Source organism: Brassica napus, chromosome A4, assembly GCF_020379485.1.
Source record: "Brassica napus cultivar Da-Ae chromosome A4, Da-Ae, whole genome shotgun sequence".
In the NCBI taxonomy this organism is placed as follows: Eukaryota; Viridiplantae; Streptophyta; class Magnoliopsida; order Brassicales; family Brassicaceae; genus Brassica; species Brassica napus.
This window is the reverse complement of record NC_063437.1, coordinates 15,579,606-15,593,742: the sequence shown is the minus strand read 5'-3', so window position 1 is coordinate 15,593,742 and position 14,137 is coordinate 15,579,606. Positions and strand designations below refer to the sequence as shown.

Sequence of the window (14,137 nt, the reverse complement as noted above, 5' to 3'; positions counted from 1 at the left end):
GTATATAACCGATTAAACCGAATAAACCGAACAAAACCGATTAAAAGTAGAAACATATAAATATGTATCTATTTTATAACGATACATGAAAATCTATTTGTTACATAAGTTAAATTTGTGTTAATAACTATTACCATAATTTTATAGTAATAAAAAACCTTAATTTGTAAAACACTTGAACTATAACTAAATAACAATACATCACAATTCAGACATCTTATTTTCTAAGTTTTTTTTTAATCTTTTTGCTTTATTTTAGTCTTCACTAAATTAATATGAAGACTATAAATTTGATGGATAATAATTAATGGAAAATTTTCAATTGAAAACGCATGACTTTAATGAACACTAAATATGGAAGAGTGGAAAAACTTTTCTTTCATGTTTTTGTTTTGTTTCATATTTTTATTTTCAAAATTTAAAGTTTTGATTTTAGTTATAGATTTGATTATTTTATTTGATGGTAAAAGCATTTTTACTTTTTTGTTCATTTATTTGAACATGTAATATATTTTTAATAAAATGACGGTGTTGACAATATGACTCTAAAATTCATATAATATGATCTCAAACAAAATAATTATGTTTTTTGGTATAAAACCGAATAAACCGAAAACCGATGGTATATAAACCGAACCGAACCGAAGTAAATATGGATTTAGAATGGTAGTTATATTTTACTAACCGAAATACCGAAAACCGAAAAAAACCGAACCGAAACCGAACCAATATCCGGATTGAACACCCCTAATTATAATAGTAGAAGTGCCGCGACCACGATCACGGGACATATATATTGTTTGGCGCGTGGGGCTCGAGTAGATCAAGAAACATTAAACTATTGAACATTATATATTATGTTTAAGTTCAGGTGTGAGCTTATAATTATTTTTCAGTTTAACAGATTCGCCGGTTTACATGCTCCGGTGATTACGGTAATCAAATGGGACCCAGAGTTCTACGTCGGACAATTACACTTGACAGGATTCCATGTGGTGGTCCCCATGCTAGTCATAACTCATCCTCCAATCCCAGCCTTCAATCATGTATTTTCAGAACACCAAAAACGCTGCTTGCTCACTCGACTGCTTGAGGCTCAATTGGTCAAAAATGGATTCGTTCTTTACTGACATTGTTTGCATATTTTTAGGCTATCTTCTCTCGTTAGTCATCTATTTATATCAATTATTTCAATTATATTTTCTATATGTATGTAGGAGTCCTGCTTATACCAAACTCCACACATGTCTAGTTGTAGTCTTGTAGGTATACCATGTGACAACTTAAAATTGTATTAGCTGAAAAATATTTAAAGATAGTATGGAAAGCAACACAAAGTAAAAATACTAACGTTGTAGAGAGAGAAAGGAGAGAAAAAAGAGATCTGAGATTTTTCTCCGGTGTACGGCCGGCGCGTGAGCGTCTGTGCCGTCGCCGGAACCTTTCTCCCTTATTCAAAGAGGTTTCTTTTGGCTTTTTCTTCGTCGCGTCTCACCGAACGCTTTGTCTGAGCTCTGGATTGGAACCATCCTCCAACGGTGGTTCCTCGCGTGGAGGGAAGACGCGCTCGCGTGGAGGCTCACGGCGTGAGAAGATAGGTTTGCATGTGTCAGTGGTGATTCCGGGAGATGGAGGCTATCACAGATCCGTCGACGCCGGCTTTTCTCCGGGAGGTGGAGGCTCCTTCAGCTTCGCCGCCGCCGGTTCTAGTTCCCGGAAAGGGAAGGCTTTCTCTGCTCTGTTTTCGCCGGTTTTGGCTCCGGAGAGTAGAGGCTCACATAGCTCTACGCTGTCGGTTTAGGTCCCCGTTCTCCTTTGGGGTTTTTTTTTTTGTTTTTTTACTAGTCTGGATTGGGTGGAATTTGCGGTGTGGCTTTTGTCGTCAGGGTGGTCGTTCGGGTCTGAATGGATGAGCTCTCGGTAGAAGATGAAGCTCTCTATCGACGGTGACGACGACAAGAGAAGGAAAGCAGAGGTCTTGAGTCTCGGGCTTAAAATGCCCAGTAGGTGGCGTGTATGATTGGGATGAGCTCTCGGTTAGTCCGATGACGCTCTCCGTGACAAGCTCGACGGATTAGAGCCGTTCGACGGAACCGCCGGGATGAGACGGGATTAGGTTAAGCCGACACGGGCTCCTGGATTTAGGCAGTGTCGGGGTTTGGGTTTGTGGGCCTTTGGACCGTTTGTCTAGGTTTTGGTTGGTTTTGGTATTTCGGCTGTGGGCTGTTTGTCTTGTAATGTTTTGGGGTTGGGCCTTTTCCTATTTTAATGAAAAAAAACTTGACGGAAAAAAAAAATAGTATGGAAATCAACAAGAGATTAAAAATTAAAACATAGTTAAGACGTATATAAGAATGCATTGAAACTTTTTTTTTCTTCCAGAAAGAATCAAATTCACCTACTCTTTTGTGCAATAGATTATTTCTTTTTTACGTATATTACCAAAGATTTATCCAACTTGAAAGTCTTATGGATAGAAAGCTTAAAATTTCTTAAATTATCATAATAAAAATGAACATTCACTTTTGTTATTTATAATGGATTATTAACAAAATTCTTTTTTAAAAAACTATGGGTAACACTTCGTTCATGAAGTTTGATAATTGTGTTTTCTTTAGCTTCCAAGTAACAAATACCTTTTATTTGATTATGTCCGTTACCTACGGACTAATAATCATATGTCTTGCAACTAAGGGGAAATTATGCTTAAGAAAGGTATTATTTTTGATACTAGAACAATAATTTTGTCTTTGGTTTTAATTTATGATCTAAGCAACTATAACAATTTCCTTATGATAATGTATGATTTAAAAGAAAAGTATTGAAAGTATATTGGTGGTTATTTATGAGTGTATCGTGTAGAAAAATATGTATTCATACACAAACCTGTGACCATTATAAAACATATCATCATAATTACGTAATATTTTCATCATCATCATCATCGTTAGAGCTAGAAAATGTTTCAAATTATTAAAGTTAAAACAAAAAAAAAAGTTTTTAACTTTACTCTTTAGTGTTTAGAAAAGCATTCATGCTATTTCAGATGCATATTCAACTTGTATTGTTTTTCTGTCTGTTAATGTGTTCCATGTCCAAATTTCTACTTATATAAATTTATTCACTTTAATAACTGATAATATATTTAAAACTTTAACCTAGTTGGCCAAAAAAAATGTAACCTAGTTATAGCCCCGCCAAAAAATGGTATAATTATAAGCTCCTGCTGTTAATGTTTTTTTAAACTAACCTAGCAATTACAATTGTATACAATTTAATAAATTAATCCTACCAGTTATATAAAAAAGAGACAAGATTCAGTACATTATGATTTTGATTGGTAACCTTGCGGAATGGCAGAATAACGTTTCAAACGCATTTATGCAAGTATTTTACCAATAAAAAAAAGTTATGGAATGAAAAAAACGCAAAAACGCAGATTTGCGTTTTTTGTTGACAAAAATAGAAAAAAAATTTCATTAGCTGGAAAAGTGAGTTTTAGTAGATTATTGTGGAAAATCTTACACAATTAACACTTTCATATTATTAAATTTTATGCTAATAACATTTTAAAATTTGAAATAAATAGCAATAATTTTTATCGTGATAAAGAGTTATGTTGTAAATAAAGTTATACTATAAATTGTTTTGTAGTAGTATAAAATGTCAATCTATTATTAAATATATTGAACGATAAGCTAAATATTTATAATAAGAACTAAAGTATTTTTAATAAATTTTAGTTATTTTCACATTTTGTTTTTTCCTTATAACAAAGTGAATACAATATTTGATCTATTTAACATGTATTTCATCATTCCGCGAATTACAAATTTTTCTGTAGTTTAATTAGTTTTTATGCAGCTTAACTGTTTTTTTTCTTGATTTCGCGGTTACGGATCCTAACCTATATAATATCAATAGTTATGAACTTAGGCCAAGTCCAATGGCACGGTAAAACGTCAAAATAGCGTGTGATGTGATGTTTTATCTCTCCAATGGAACGGCATATGCAACTGTATTATAGTGTGATTCTGTTTTTTGCAACAGTGTCACACTATATTTGGTGTAACACTGTAGCAACGGCAAAAGTTTTTTTTTTTTTATATTAAACTGTTCAATCTATGCATTATTTAATTATGTTTAGTTACATTTTATTTTTATGATTATTTAACAAATGGATTAAATATTTTTAAAATGTCATAGTTATTTGTTATATTTAATTTTAATTGATATGAAATATTAGTTTATATAAAAAATACATTAAATATTAATTTAAACATTTGAAATATAAATTTTTTTGTTACAGCTTCAATATTAATTTAAATATTTTAGTCATAAAATAATTAATATTTATCCAAACTATCAAAAACTAAAAGAATCTTGATTAATAATATAATAATAAAGAATATTCCTTTTTAGTGTAATATTTGGTGTTATGGTTGGAGATACAAAAAAGTTTAGTGCTAAAATTACACTAAAAAAAATAGTGTTATAGGTTGGAGATGGCCTTATGATAGGTCCATAGCGAGTGAAATAAACTTGTCACTTTTAGAGGGGGAAATACTGATAGCAACAAGAGAGTGGTCGTCTTAACGCGCTCGAAATGAGCGTACAGATAGCTTTATCAAATCTGAGTGGAGCAACATCGGCTTTATCCATCCACAGTTAGTACGATTGGGTGATATGATTCACGCTATCTACCCCGCGCGTGGCATTGGCAATAGACATTTAGGGAAGTACTCAAACATAATTAATAATAAAGGATTTGTATTGAACTCATGACTCTTTTTTTTTTGGGCAAAGGACTCATGACTTTTTGTACATGAGACATACTCATTTTGTAGTATGATCCATATTCTACACTTACATACAAAAACTTTAATTTTTTCTTAGGTTGTCAATGATCCAAGTCATGAAGGTACAAAAGTTTCAAAAAAAAAAAAAACTGAATAAAGAAGTTTGAATGAGGAGGAAAATAGCAAAGAATGTAATTAACTCTTGTAACGATAAAGATAGAGAATATTACGAGTCAAGTAAAATAAAAACATTATTTATGCATAATGTAATTTATATAAACACCTCCATTGCCCTTCCCTACACATGAGAACACTCCAATAGTTTCTTCTTCTTCCTCCTCTTGCCTCCGTCTCTCCCTCCAAAAATGGCAATGTTGAGTTTGGTTTTATGCGTTCTTACAATTCTTGCTGATTTCACAACAATTTCTGAAGCAAGAATCCCAGGAGTTTACAGTGGAGGTGGTTGGGAAACTGCTCATGCTACTTTCTATGGTGGTTCTGATGCTTCTGGCACCATGGGTATGTGTAATCTATCAATCTCTTTTCTTCCACCAAAATCACAAAAGAAAATTATTTTTATTTCTCATATTCACATCACATTGTTAAATTTTGTTCATCTATACTAACGAAACTTACCACATTGTTAGTTGCAAAAAAAAACTTACCACATTGTTAAATTAACGTTTCTATAAAATGTTAAAATATCTGAATATTTTAAATGTACCCTCCAAGGTTTCAACTTTCAACTTTAAGACAATCTAAACCTGCTCTGTTTTGTTTGAACCAGGAGGTGCTTGTGGGTACGGGAACTTGTACAGCCAAGGCTACGGTGTGAACACGGCGGCTCTAAGCACGGCTCTGTTCAACAACGGTTTCAGCTGCGGTGCTTGTTTCGAGCTCAAATGCGCGAGTGACCCTAAGTGGTGCCACTCAGGCAGCCCTTCCATCTTCGTCACTGCGACCAACTTCTGCCCTCCTAACTTCGCTCAGCCTAGTGACAATGGCGGATGGTGCAACCCTCCTAGGCCTCACTTCGATCTCGCTATGCCTATGTTCCTCAAGATCGCCGAGTATCGCGCCGGAATCGTCCCCGTCTCTTTCCGCCGGTAAGAAAAGCAATTTCAAGTGTTCAATATAGCTCAATTTATATTGTAGGGGTCTGAAATGTAATATTGTACAAGTTTCGGGGTACAGTTGAGAAGTCTTAGGTCTCGATTCTGAACGATTAGGGTTAGTGTCGGTCGATTAAAGGTTTTGCTGCACTAACTCAACATTTAAGAAATATATGGGTCTAATTAAGAAGTCCACGTCTACAGATTCTGATGGCTTGGGTTGATGTAAGCACAATCAAAAGTTTGGGGTATGAAACATAACATTTTAGAAGTAGAGGGTTTTAATGCTTAGGTTGAGAAGACTTGCGTATGAAAAACTAGGGCTATTGTTCCTTAAACTAAAACTTTAAATAGTATTAAACTTTACATTTTTTTAATTATAAGGAGTTGAGATGAAAAGTCTTGCATTTAGACTGGGTTAATGTGGACTTCAATAAAAGTTTTTGGGTCTAAACTTAACATTATAGAAGTATTCGGTTACAACTGAAAAGTGTTTTTGCTTTGATTCTTGGCGCGAGTTGGTGCAGCATTTATGTTGGGGTTCGTACGCAGAAATTTACCAAATCTTAAAGATCTTATTTTATACAAAAGGACGAATCTGTCCTTCCCACAATCTCCTTTTTGAACTACTATCAGTACTACTGTCGTAAATAATAAAAGTAATGGGGCAATAATAATGAATGTTGTGTTTTTGGTCAACACGCGTTTTCTAACTTTTTATTACATAAACCTTAAATGACGACACTACCCTTTTGTTTTCTTTTAAATTACTACAGAGTGCCATGCCGAAAGAGAGGAGGAATGAGATTCACGATCAACGGTTTCCGTTACTTTAACTTGGTTCTGGTCACAAACGTCGCCGGCGCCGGAAACATCGTACGGCTGAGCGTGAAAGGAACAAGAACGTCGTGGATGAGCATGAGCCGAAACTGGGGACAAAACTGGCAATCTAACTCTGTTCTGGTTGGTCAGGCACTTTCGTTTAGAGTCACAGCCAGTGACCGTAGATCATCCACGTCATGGAACATTGCTCCGGCCCATTGGCAGTTTGGTCAGACTTTCATGGGAAAGAACTTCAGAGTCTAAGGGCAATTTCGGGAACTCACTATCAAAAATATCAGTTTTATTAATATTACTAATCCTACTTATTCTGATTACTAAGCCGAAGGCAGCTAGTAATTTGAGAAATTATATATATAAATATATTATTTTTCATGTTTCCAAGACCACTTGAAATTCTAATATTCTACCTCTGATGGGTTGTTTTCTTGTTCTACCGTGTTCGTTGGGGTGTGTGAAATGAATGGCTGGTGGTTTTTAGCGTGTGGGGTCTTCAATGTTTAATGAGTTTTCTTTTGGGGTTAGATTAGAAGTTTGTTGAAAGTAGAAGGAGCTGAAGCAGATGCTAAGAGTTCTGCTGTCAAGCCTGTCGTAGTAAAGAAGCAGTAATATCAGTTTGTAATGCTTCTTGTAGTCGTAGACCATCATATTGTAATATATATATGAAGATTTGGGTATGTTATGGTTTAATATCTTTAATTTCTGAAAAGTAAGACTAACTCGGTTTGCTACACACCAAAGTTTGGCACTAAACGAGTTTTTTTGGGGAAAAGAAAAGAAACTAAGTTTGAGAATATTCACTAAATTATTTTTTTGAATAAAATCAGATTATTATCATGCATGCCTTTTTAAAAATACCAATTGTTTTATGTGTGTTTTCTGGATAAATTTTATGAGTTCTTAAAATAAGATGTTATTTAGTCGATTATACACTATTACTATATGATATGAAGTTATTTTATAAATTACACGCAAAAGAAACATATAACATATTTACAGTTGCCAAAAAAAACATATTTACAGTTCTCTCTTTATATTTATGCATAAAAAGAAAAGTCTTGCTACATTCATCTGGCAAGTTCACCAAAAATATTTCGCATTATTGACTGGTGACCCATTTTTTCAATTTGTAACGTTTACTTTATTGTTATTATTGGTTATTATTATACCTGAAAATAAAACTAAATAATTAATTGATTGGTCAAAAATATTTGAGTTATCTACGAAAAAGGTTGGGTGGATAGTATAAATAAATAAAAATTCTGGCATTACCTCTAAAAGCCTAAAGGCTAAAACAAAACAGATGATAGTGAAATTTTGTACATAAGCAATAGGATACTTACGAAATGTATTAATGTTTCCTTATTCCCTCAGCCAAACCCATACCATCCAATACAAAATTTATACTGCTTATTTTTATAGCTTTTGTGTTTCTTTATTCATTGGAATATATAATTGATAAATGAGACAATACACTCTTATCAGTGTTCTAGTTTATATGTGTATATAAGAAAAATAGAGAAAGTGGAAAAGAAAAGGGTAGAATCGAAAAGAGATAAAGAGAGTCACATCAAGGAGGAAGAAGATCCATTGGGTACTTAACGAGGAGGAAGAAGATGAGAGGCTTGCACATGGGTGGTGGGTTCTTTTCGTTCCCTCCCTTTACTATCTATGTCTATAGACTATATCTATATCTATATGACTACATCTATAATTTCTTCCATTAACTTTTGGAAATAAATGTTATTAAGAAATATCTTAATTTAGGTTTTAAATTATGATCTTAAGAACTTGGAAAACTAATATAGCAAAAGTAAGATCAATAAAAATGTGTAACGGATTTATCTACGTTTTTCAAACTCTATTTTCTAAACTTTCAACAATCAAGCATGAATCACTCTCATGTAGATAGTATTCTTGGTTGATTGATAAATTTCATTCCAACAATAAAAAAGCACCAGTATCATCAACATGTGTACGAGTCCTCACGACTCACGAGAATCTCCTCTACTTCACATAGCCTTTGAAACACCAATTCTTTCAGTTTTTTTTTTGTCACTGGAATTATATATGATAAAACATCCAACTAGATCACAACCAAAGGAACCATACGAAGCCGCAGAAAATGTTAATATCTCCGGAATCAGAGGCCTAAAAGAGGAAAGGAAAACACATGAAACACAAGCAAACTGACTAACTAAACAACTTTTGATAAAAAATAAAGTAACTAAACAACAATTCTATTAGTTTGCTGAAGCTAAATTTTAATGATATCTTTGTCTTTTTAATTAACAATATAAAAACGAAACATTTATGTTTAACATGTAAATCGTTTCGACCAAACTAATACCTTAACTATCTTCAAACTTGGTTGCAAGTTAGGTTAGCTCAATGAATGTTACATCTTCGAAAAATCAAACGGTTCTCAACTTGACACGTCACCGAGTTAGTAAATCTGTCACATCAGACAATCACACATCCTCAAAAGTAGAGAAAAAGGCTCGAGAAGACTCAGACGGAGATGAAGTGTTTTACGTGAGGTAACCTAACTTGTCAAGGTTTCACTTCACCAAATGGCGAGAAGAGAGGAGAAGGAGAAACAGCTTAATGGTCAAAGGTTGACTCTATGTTCTGCTTCATTACACTCGTAAATGTTCCAATTTCGAATTTGGTTATATCTTACACAAGCTTGTAGGCAGACTAGTGAGTAGTGTCAGTACGAGGTTGAAGAATTCTCAAGACGCTGCTCATTTTTGAAGAAATGGGTTTTCATGTTTGTGTCTCATTCACATTCAAACGATTCAGGTTGGTTTGTGTTTTGTGTTTTGTGTTTTGAGATTTGATTTTTGTTCTTTGAATTTTGTAGTTGATTTTAAAGTCTTCAAACATCTTACTTGATAAGAGCTGCATTGCTAAACTCTCGGATTATGGATTACCTAGACTGCTAGACAAGGACCTCTCTTAACTAGTGGAGGCTGTATCATAACATCTCTTGAAAGTATTAAACTGTCTTGTTCTAAAAGGTTTTAGGTACGGTTGGTTACACGGGTCCTGAGTATGTACACACCGGTAAATAGTAAGCAAAGAACGATGCTTGGAGCTTCAGGATAGTGTTACATGAACTGATCACGGGAAGACGAGAACTGAACAGAAACGAGGGGAGCCTATGCTCCAAGGACAGTGCACATGGGACTGGTTAGAACATGGTAATGATAGTTTTGTTTTACTGTAATTCTTCTTATTAAATAACAAAGCTTCAAGTTGAAGACATGAGACCATCATTTTTACTTTTTGTTAGTCAACTCTCCGCACTACAAACATCAATTGTCAAATCTCTGACGAGCCATGAACTTGAATCCTCTCAATACATAAGCAGAAACAAAACTGTACATCTGAACTAAACAGAACATCATCAGACAAACAGAGGCGAAGCAGAGGGACGTGGATACGCAGCTGCTATTCCACCCACAGCACTTTGTCTAGCAAAACCAGCATTTGGTTTTTGGCTCACCACAACACTATCACTTCTCCTACGCGTTCTCCTCTCCAACTTATCAATGTTTCTTCCTCCTCCTGTTTCATGCAAAGTTTGTATGTGTTCGAGGTGAGCAACAACCTCAGTCATGTTTGGTCTCAGCTTTATCTCTGTCGTCAGGCATCTCAGCGCTAGAGTAGCTACTTTACACGCTTCTTCCATTGAGTACTGATCTTGTAGACGGTTATCGATAACTCTAAAGATCTTCCTCTTGTTTGCAAGCAACGGTTTTGCCCAATCCACCAGTTTTTGCTCTCCCGGTGGACGGTTCTTGTCTACAACTCTACGTCCAGAGAGTATCTCCAAAAGCACAACACCGTAGCTATAGACATCACTCTTGGTTGTTAAATGACCTAAGGAAAGTGAAACAGTCAGTGGTCATCATAAAAAGCAGTGTTCAAATAATTGCTAGGCAGCAACTAGTCGCTTCATATAAAACTAGCAACTACAATATGGAATTATTGATTTATTTTTATATATTTACACTTATATTAGATATTTTAGTATTTGGGTTTAACTATAAAATTATTTTGATGAATTATATAAAACTATACATACAAAAAAAGTTAAATGGAAATTTTTTTTTGATGAATTATAAAAACTAATATGTGCCTAATATTATTGCTTAACTCGGTTATCCATTTGAGTTGCATAAATCAGAAAATCGCGGATATGACTGATTTGCCGCTTAGGCGCCATCTAGACCAATTTTTAGAACACTGATAAAAAGTCACATAAAATGTGTGAGAGACTAACCTGTCATAAGATACTCAGGAGCTGCGTATCCATAAGTACCCATGATTCTTGTGGAGACATGGCTTTTATCACCTGTTGGACCGTCTTTAGCCAACCCAAAATCAGAAAGCTTGGGGTTGTAGTCCTGTGATCATGTCAAAGAGATGACCAAAGTATACGTATATCAAACTTTCACACAGCATTTTTCATCATATCAAAATGAAGGAAGAAGGCTGAAGTACCGAATCAATAAGTATGTTAGAAGTTTTGAAGTCCCGGTATATGACTTGAGTCTCCGCGTTGTGAAGAAAAGCTAGGCCTTTTGCAGCGCCAAGTGCAACTTTCAATCTGAGAGTCCAAGATAATGGTTCAAAGTAAGAACCTCCTGCAAAAACATCAAGGAACAAGATTCAAAAACTCAAGAAACATTTAGAGGTTACTAAAGGAATATATACAAGAGAAGAGAAGACAATACTTCTGAATAAATGATTCTCTAAGCTTCCACGTGGCATGAACTCATACACAAGAAGACGTTGCTCATCCTCTAAACAATAACCGATAAGTTTCACAAGATTAGGATGAGAAAACTTCCCCAAGTAATCCACTTCCGCCTATAACAACATCATTGTAGAAAACATAAACAAACAATCTTCAAATATAATTTCAAAAGATCTGATTCTGAATTTACCAGCCATTCTTGATGACCTTGCCAACCATCTTGGTTAAGTCTTTTGACAGCAATAACCATACCGGTTCCCGGTTTAGAAGCGGTGAGAGATTGCTCATCGATCCATCCTTTAAAGACACAACCGAATCCACCTTCACCAAGAACACTGTCTGGTCTGAAATTCCTAGTTGCTGATTTGACCTCAGCGAAGCTAAAACTTTTGAGGTTTGGAGATTGCAAGATCTCTCCTTCGGTTCGAGGGTTTGTTCTGATCGACACAGAAGAGCCTTTGCTTCCCATGCTCTGTGTATCATTTGCCTCTGAGCTCATATACTTCGGACTCGCACCTATGCAAACACCAAACAAATAGTTTCTAAATATACATTTCATATTTTTGACAAAACCCATCTCTTCAAAACATAGTGCAAAGATTATGAAGAAGACAGAGCTTAAGAATTAATCAAATTATTAGCGTTGGAAAAGACAGATTTGTCAAAAACACCTAAGCTTTAACTTTTAAGTTAAGTCACTTTTTATGTCTCAATTACCAAATACCTAACCTTAAATTGATAAAATAAACTTATAAAAACACATCTAAATATTTGCATGAGTAGTGGTTATTGTATATATGTAAATGAAAGCTTGAGTATTGAAGTACCTGTGTTACTTGGACTCTCAGCTTTAATCTGAGCACTCAAGCAAATCCCCATGATTAGAATGATCTGACAAAACCCTTTCTGTATTACAGGCTAGAGATCAAAAAGCTGTAATTATCAATCAAAAGTTGAGGAAGAAACAGAGCAAATCTTGAGGATATAGTGAGAATTTAACTCTAGGTCACCTATTTTCTTTGTCAACCAAGAAAACAGATAGAGAGGAAGAGACAGAGAGAGACAAGTTTCTATCGGCTCTTTGCTGCAAGTAGCTAAGAGAGAAAGAGAGAGGCGTTGGGAGGTGGCATTGATGACGGACCGGTCCCGCCTTTAAACCCATCTCTTTATTTTTCAATACTTTTAACATTTTAAAAATTCAACGTCAAATTTGTTTTTTTCCTTTGTCTCCGACAATTTTGTTTTCTTACATTGAAAAGTTTTCAAACATTAATAGTGATTTTTTAGAAAAATCAATGGTGATGTTTAACACTATTCCGAAAAAATCACGGCTGTTGATAGTGAGGTTTAAAAAAAAAGATTAATCAGTGTTCCAAAACAAAAAGATTAATAGTGAATTTTTAAAACAATTTTATATTCATAAAAAATGATACGAAATTTAACATACAAAAAATAATAGTTGGTAAGGTGAAGGTTTAACGATATTTTTTTTGTAAAATAAGATTCAAATGACTTTTTCAATTATTTAGTCTATATACAAACGAAATAAAAACTGGGTATTTATTTATAAACTCGAAAATTCCATCGTAATAAAGTCAATAATTCCATCTCCATCGAGTTTGGTCATCTCCATAAACTCGAAAATTATAAAAAAGTCAATAATTCCATCGTAATTCTCGTTTCACAGAAATAAATAAAATCAATCATTTTCAAATTTCATCATTCGTCTTTCTCTTTTGACATTTTTCTACCTTGTTTTTGAGCACTAATAAGATATAATAAGCCAGATAAAGCAAGTCGCTTACACGGCGGTCTAATCGTTTTCAGCCGTTGGGTCCTCAACGTACTTGACACTTTGCTCGGTTCATGTCGGCTTGGTTTTGCCAAGTTGTAAAATGACATTAAATATTTCTTATCTTCTGTACATTTTAACTTGCATTTACTTCATTCAATTCGATTGCAAACATGTCCAACCACATTAATTAACTCTGGTATAACGTTTGATCATATCTATCTTATTAAAGTAAAAATACATTTAAAAAATATTTGGAAACATGAATAACAGTAAAAAAAATATTGTTTGGAAACATAAATATTAATATATTAAAAAAATAATGGGCTGAAATTATTAAAAAAAATTAGAAATCAATTATAGAAAATAGAAACACTATATATTTGGATCAGCCTTTAAAATATACAAAATAGTACAATCTAATTACCTAAAATATATATTTATGTAAAATTCGCTACTTACAACAAATATATATATTTATATAAAAGATAAAGTAAATACCCGTTTGATCAAAATCTAGTTATTGATTATAAAAGGTTTGGTCTCTAGACTAATTTCCAAACACGCTACTAGGCACCTGAAAAGTAAAAGAAGCAATATCAATTTTTAGAAAAATCATTATATGGCAACTTTTACGTGACACTATAGACCAAAATAAAACTTTTACGTGACATGATACTATTCCAACAGTACTATATAATAAATGTAAACATACACAACGTTGTGTTCGATAATATTATGATTTCATCGATTTACAGCTATTATAAACTACTCACCTGTCAAAAGAATATAATGTTTTATAAGTCGTTTTTTTTTTTTGTAACAT

The 14,137-nt window shown here is 33.7% G+C and overlaps 2 protein-coding genes across 3 annotated transcripts; one reads left to right on the top strand and one right to left on the bottom strand.

Moving 5' to 3' along the window:
• The first annotated feature begins 5,018 nt into the window (after nt 1-5,018).
• LOC106446910 (expansin-A6) lies at nt 5,019-7,441 on the top strand. The gene is made up of 3 exons (XM_013888726.3): nt 5,019-5,318; nt 5,587-5,905; nt 6,688-7,441. Exons 1-3 carry the CDS (start codon nt 5,165-5,167, stop codon nt 6,995-6,997), a joined length of 783 nt encoding a protein of 260 aa, XP_013744180.1. The 5' UTR covers nt 5,019-5,164; the 3' UTR covers nt 6,998-7,441.
• A 2,571-nt stretch (nt 7,442-10,012) lies between these two features.
• Nucleotides 10,013-12,653, bottom strand: LOC106446911 (probable serine/threonine-protein kinase PBL10). 2 transcript variants are annotated; one of them, XM_013888729.3, is made up of 7 exons: nt 12,530-12,653; nt 12,347-12,437; nt 11,710-12,035; nt 11,497-11,632; nt 11,264-11,406; nt 11,043-11,166; nt 10,013-10,639 (listed from the first exon to the last, which is right to left on the bottom strand). In XM_013888729.3, exons 2-7 carry the CDS (start codon nt 12,396-12,398, stop codon nt 10,164-10,166), a joined length of 1,257 nt encoding a protein of 418 aa, XP_013744183.1. In that variant the 5' UTR covers nt 12,399-12,437; nt 12,530-12,653; the 3' UTR covers nt 10,013-10,163. The 2 variants fall into 2 exon arrangements, with proteins under 2 accessions (XP_013744183.1, XP_013744181.1); XM_013888727.3 differs by lacking the exons at nt 12,347-12,437; nt 12,530-12,653 and having other exon boundaries at nt 11,710-12,111.
• Between the last annotated feature and the right edge of the window lie 1,484 nt (nt 12,654-14,137).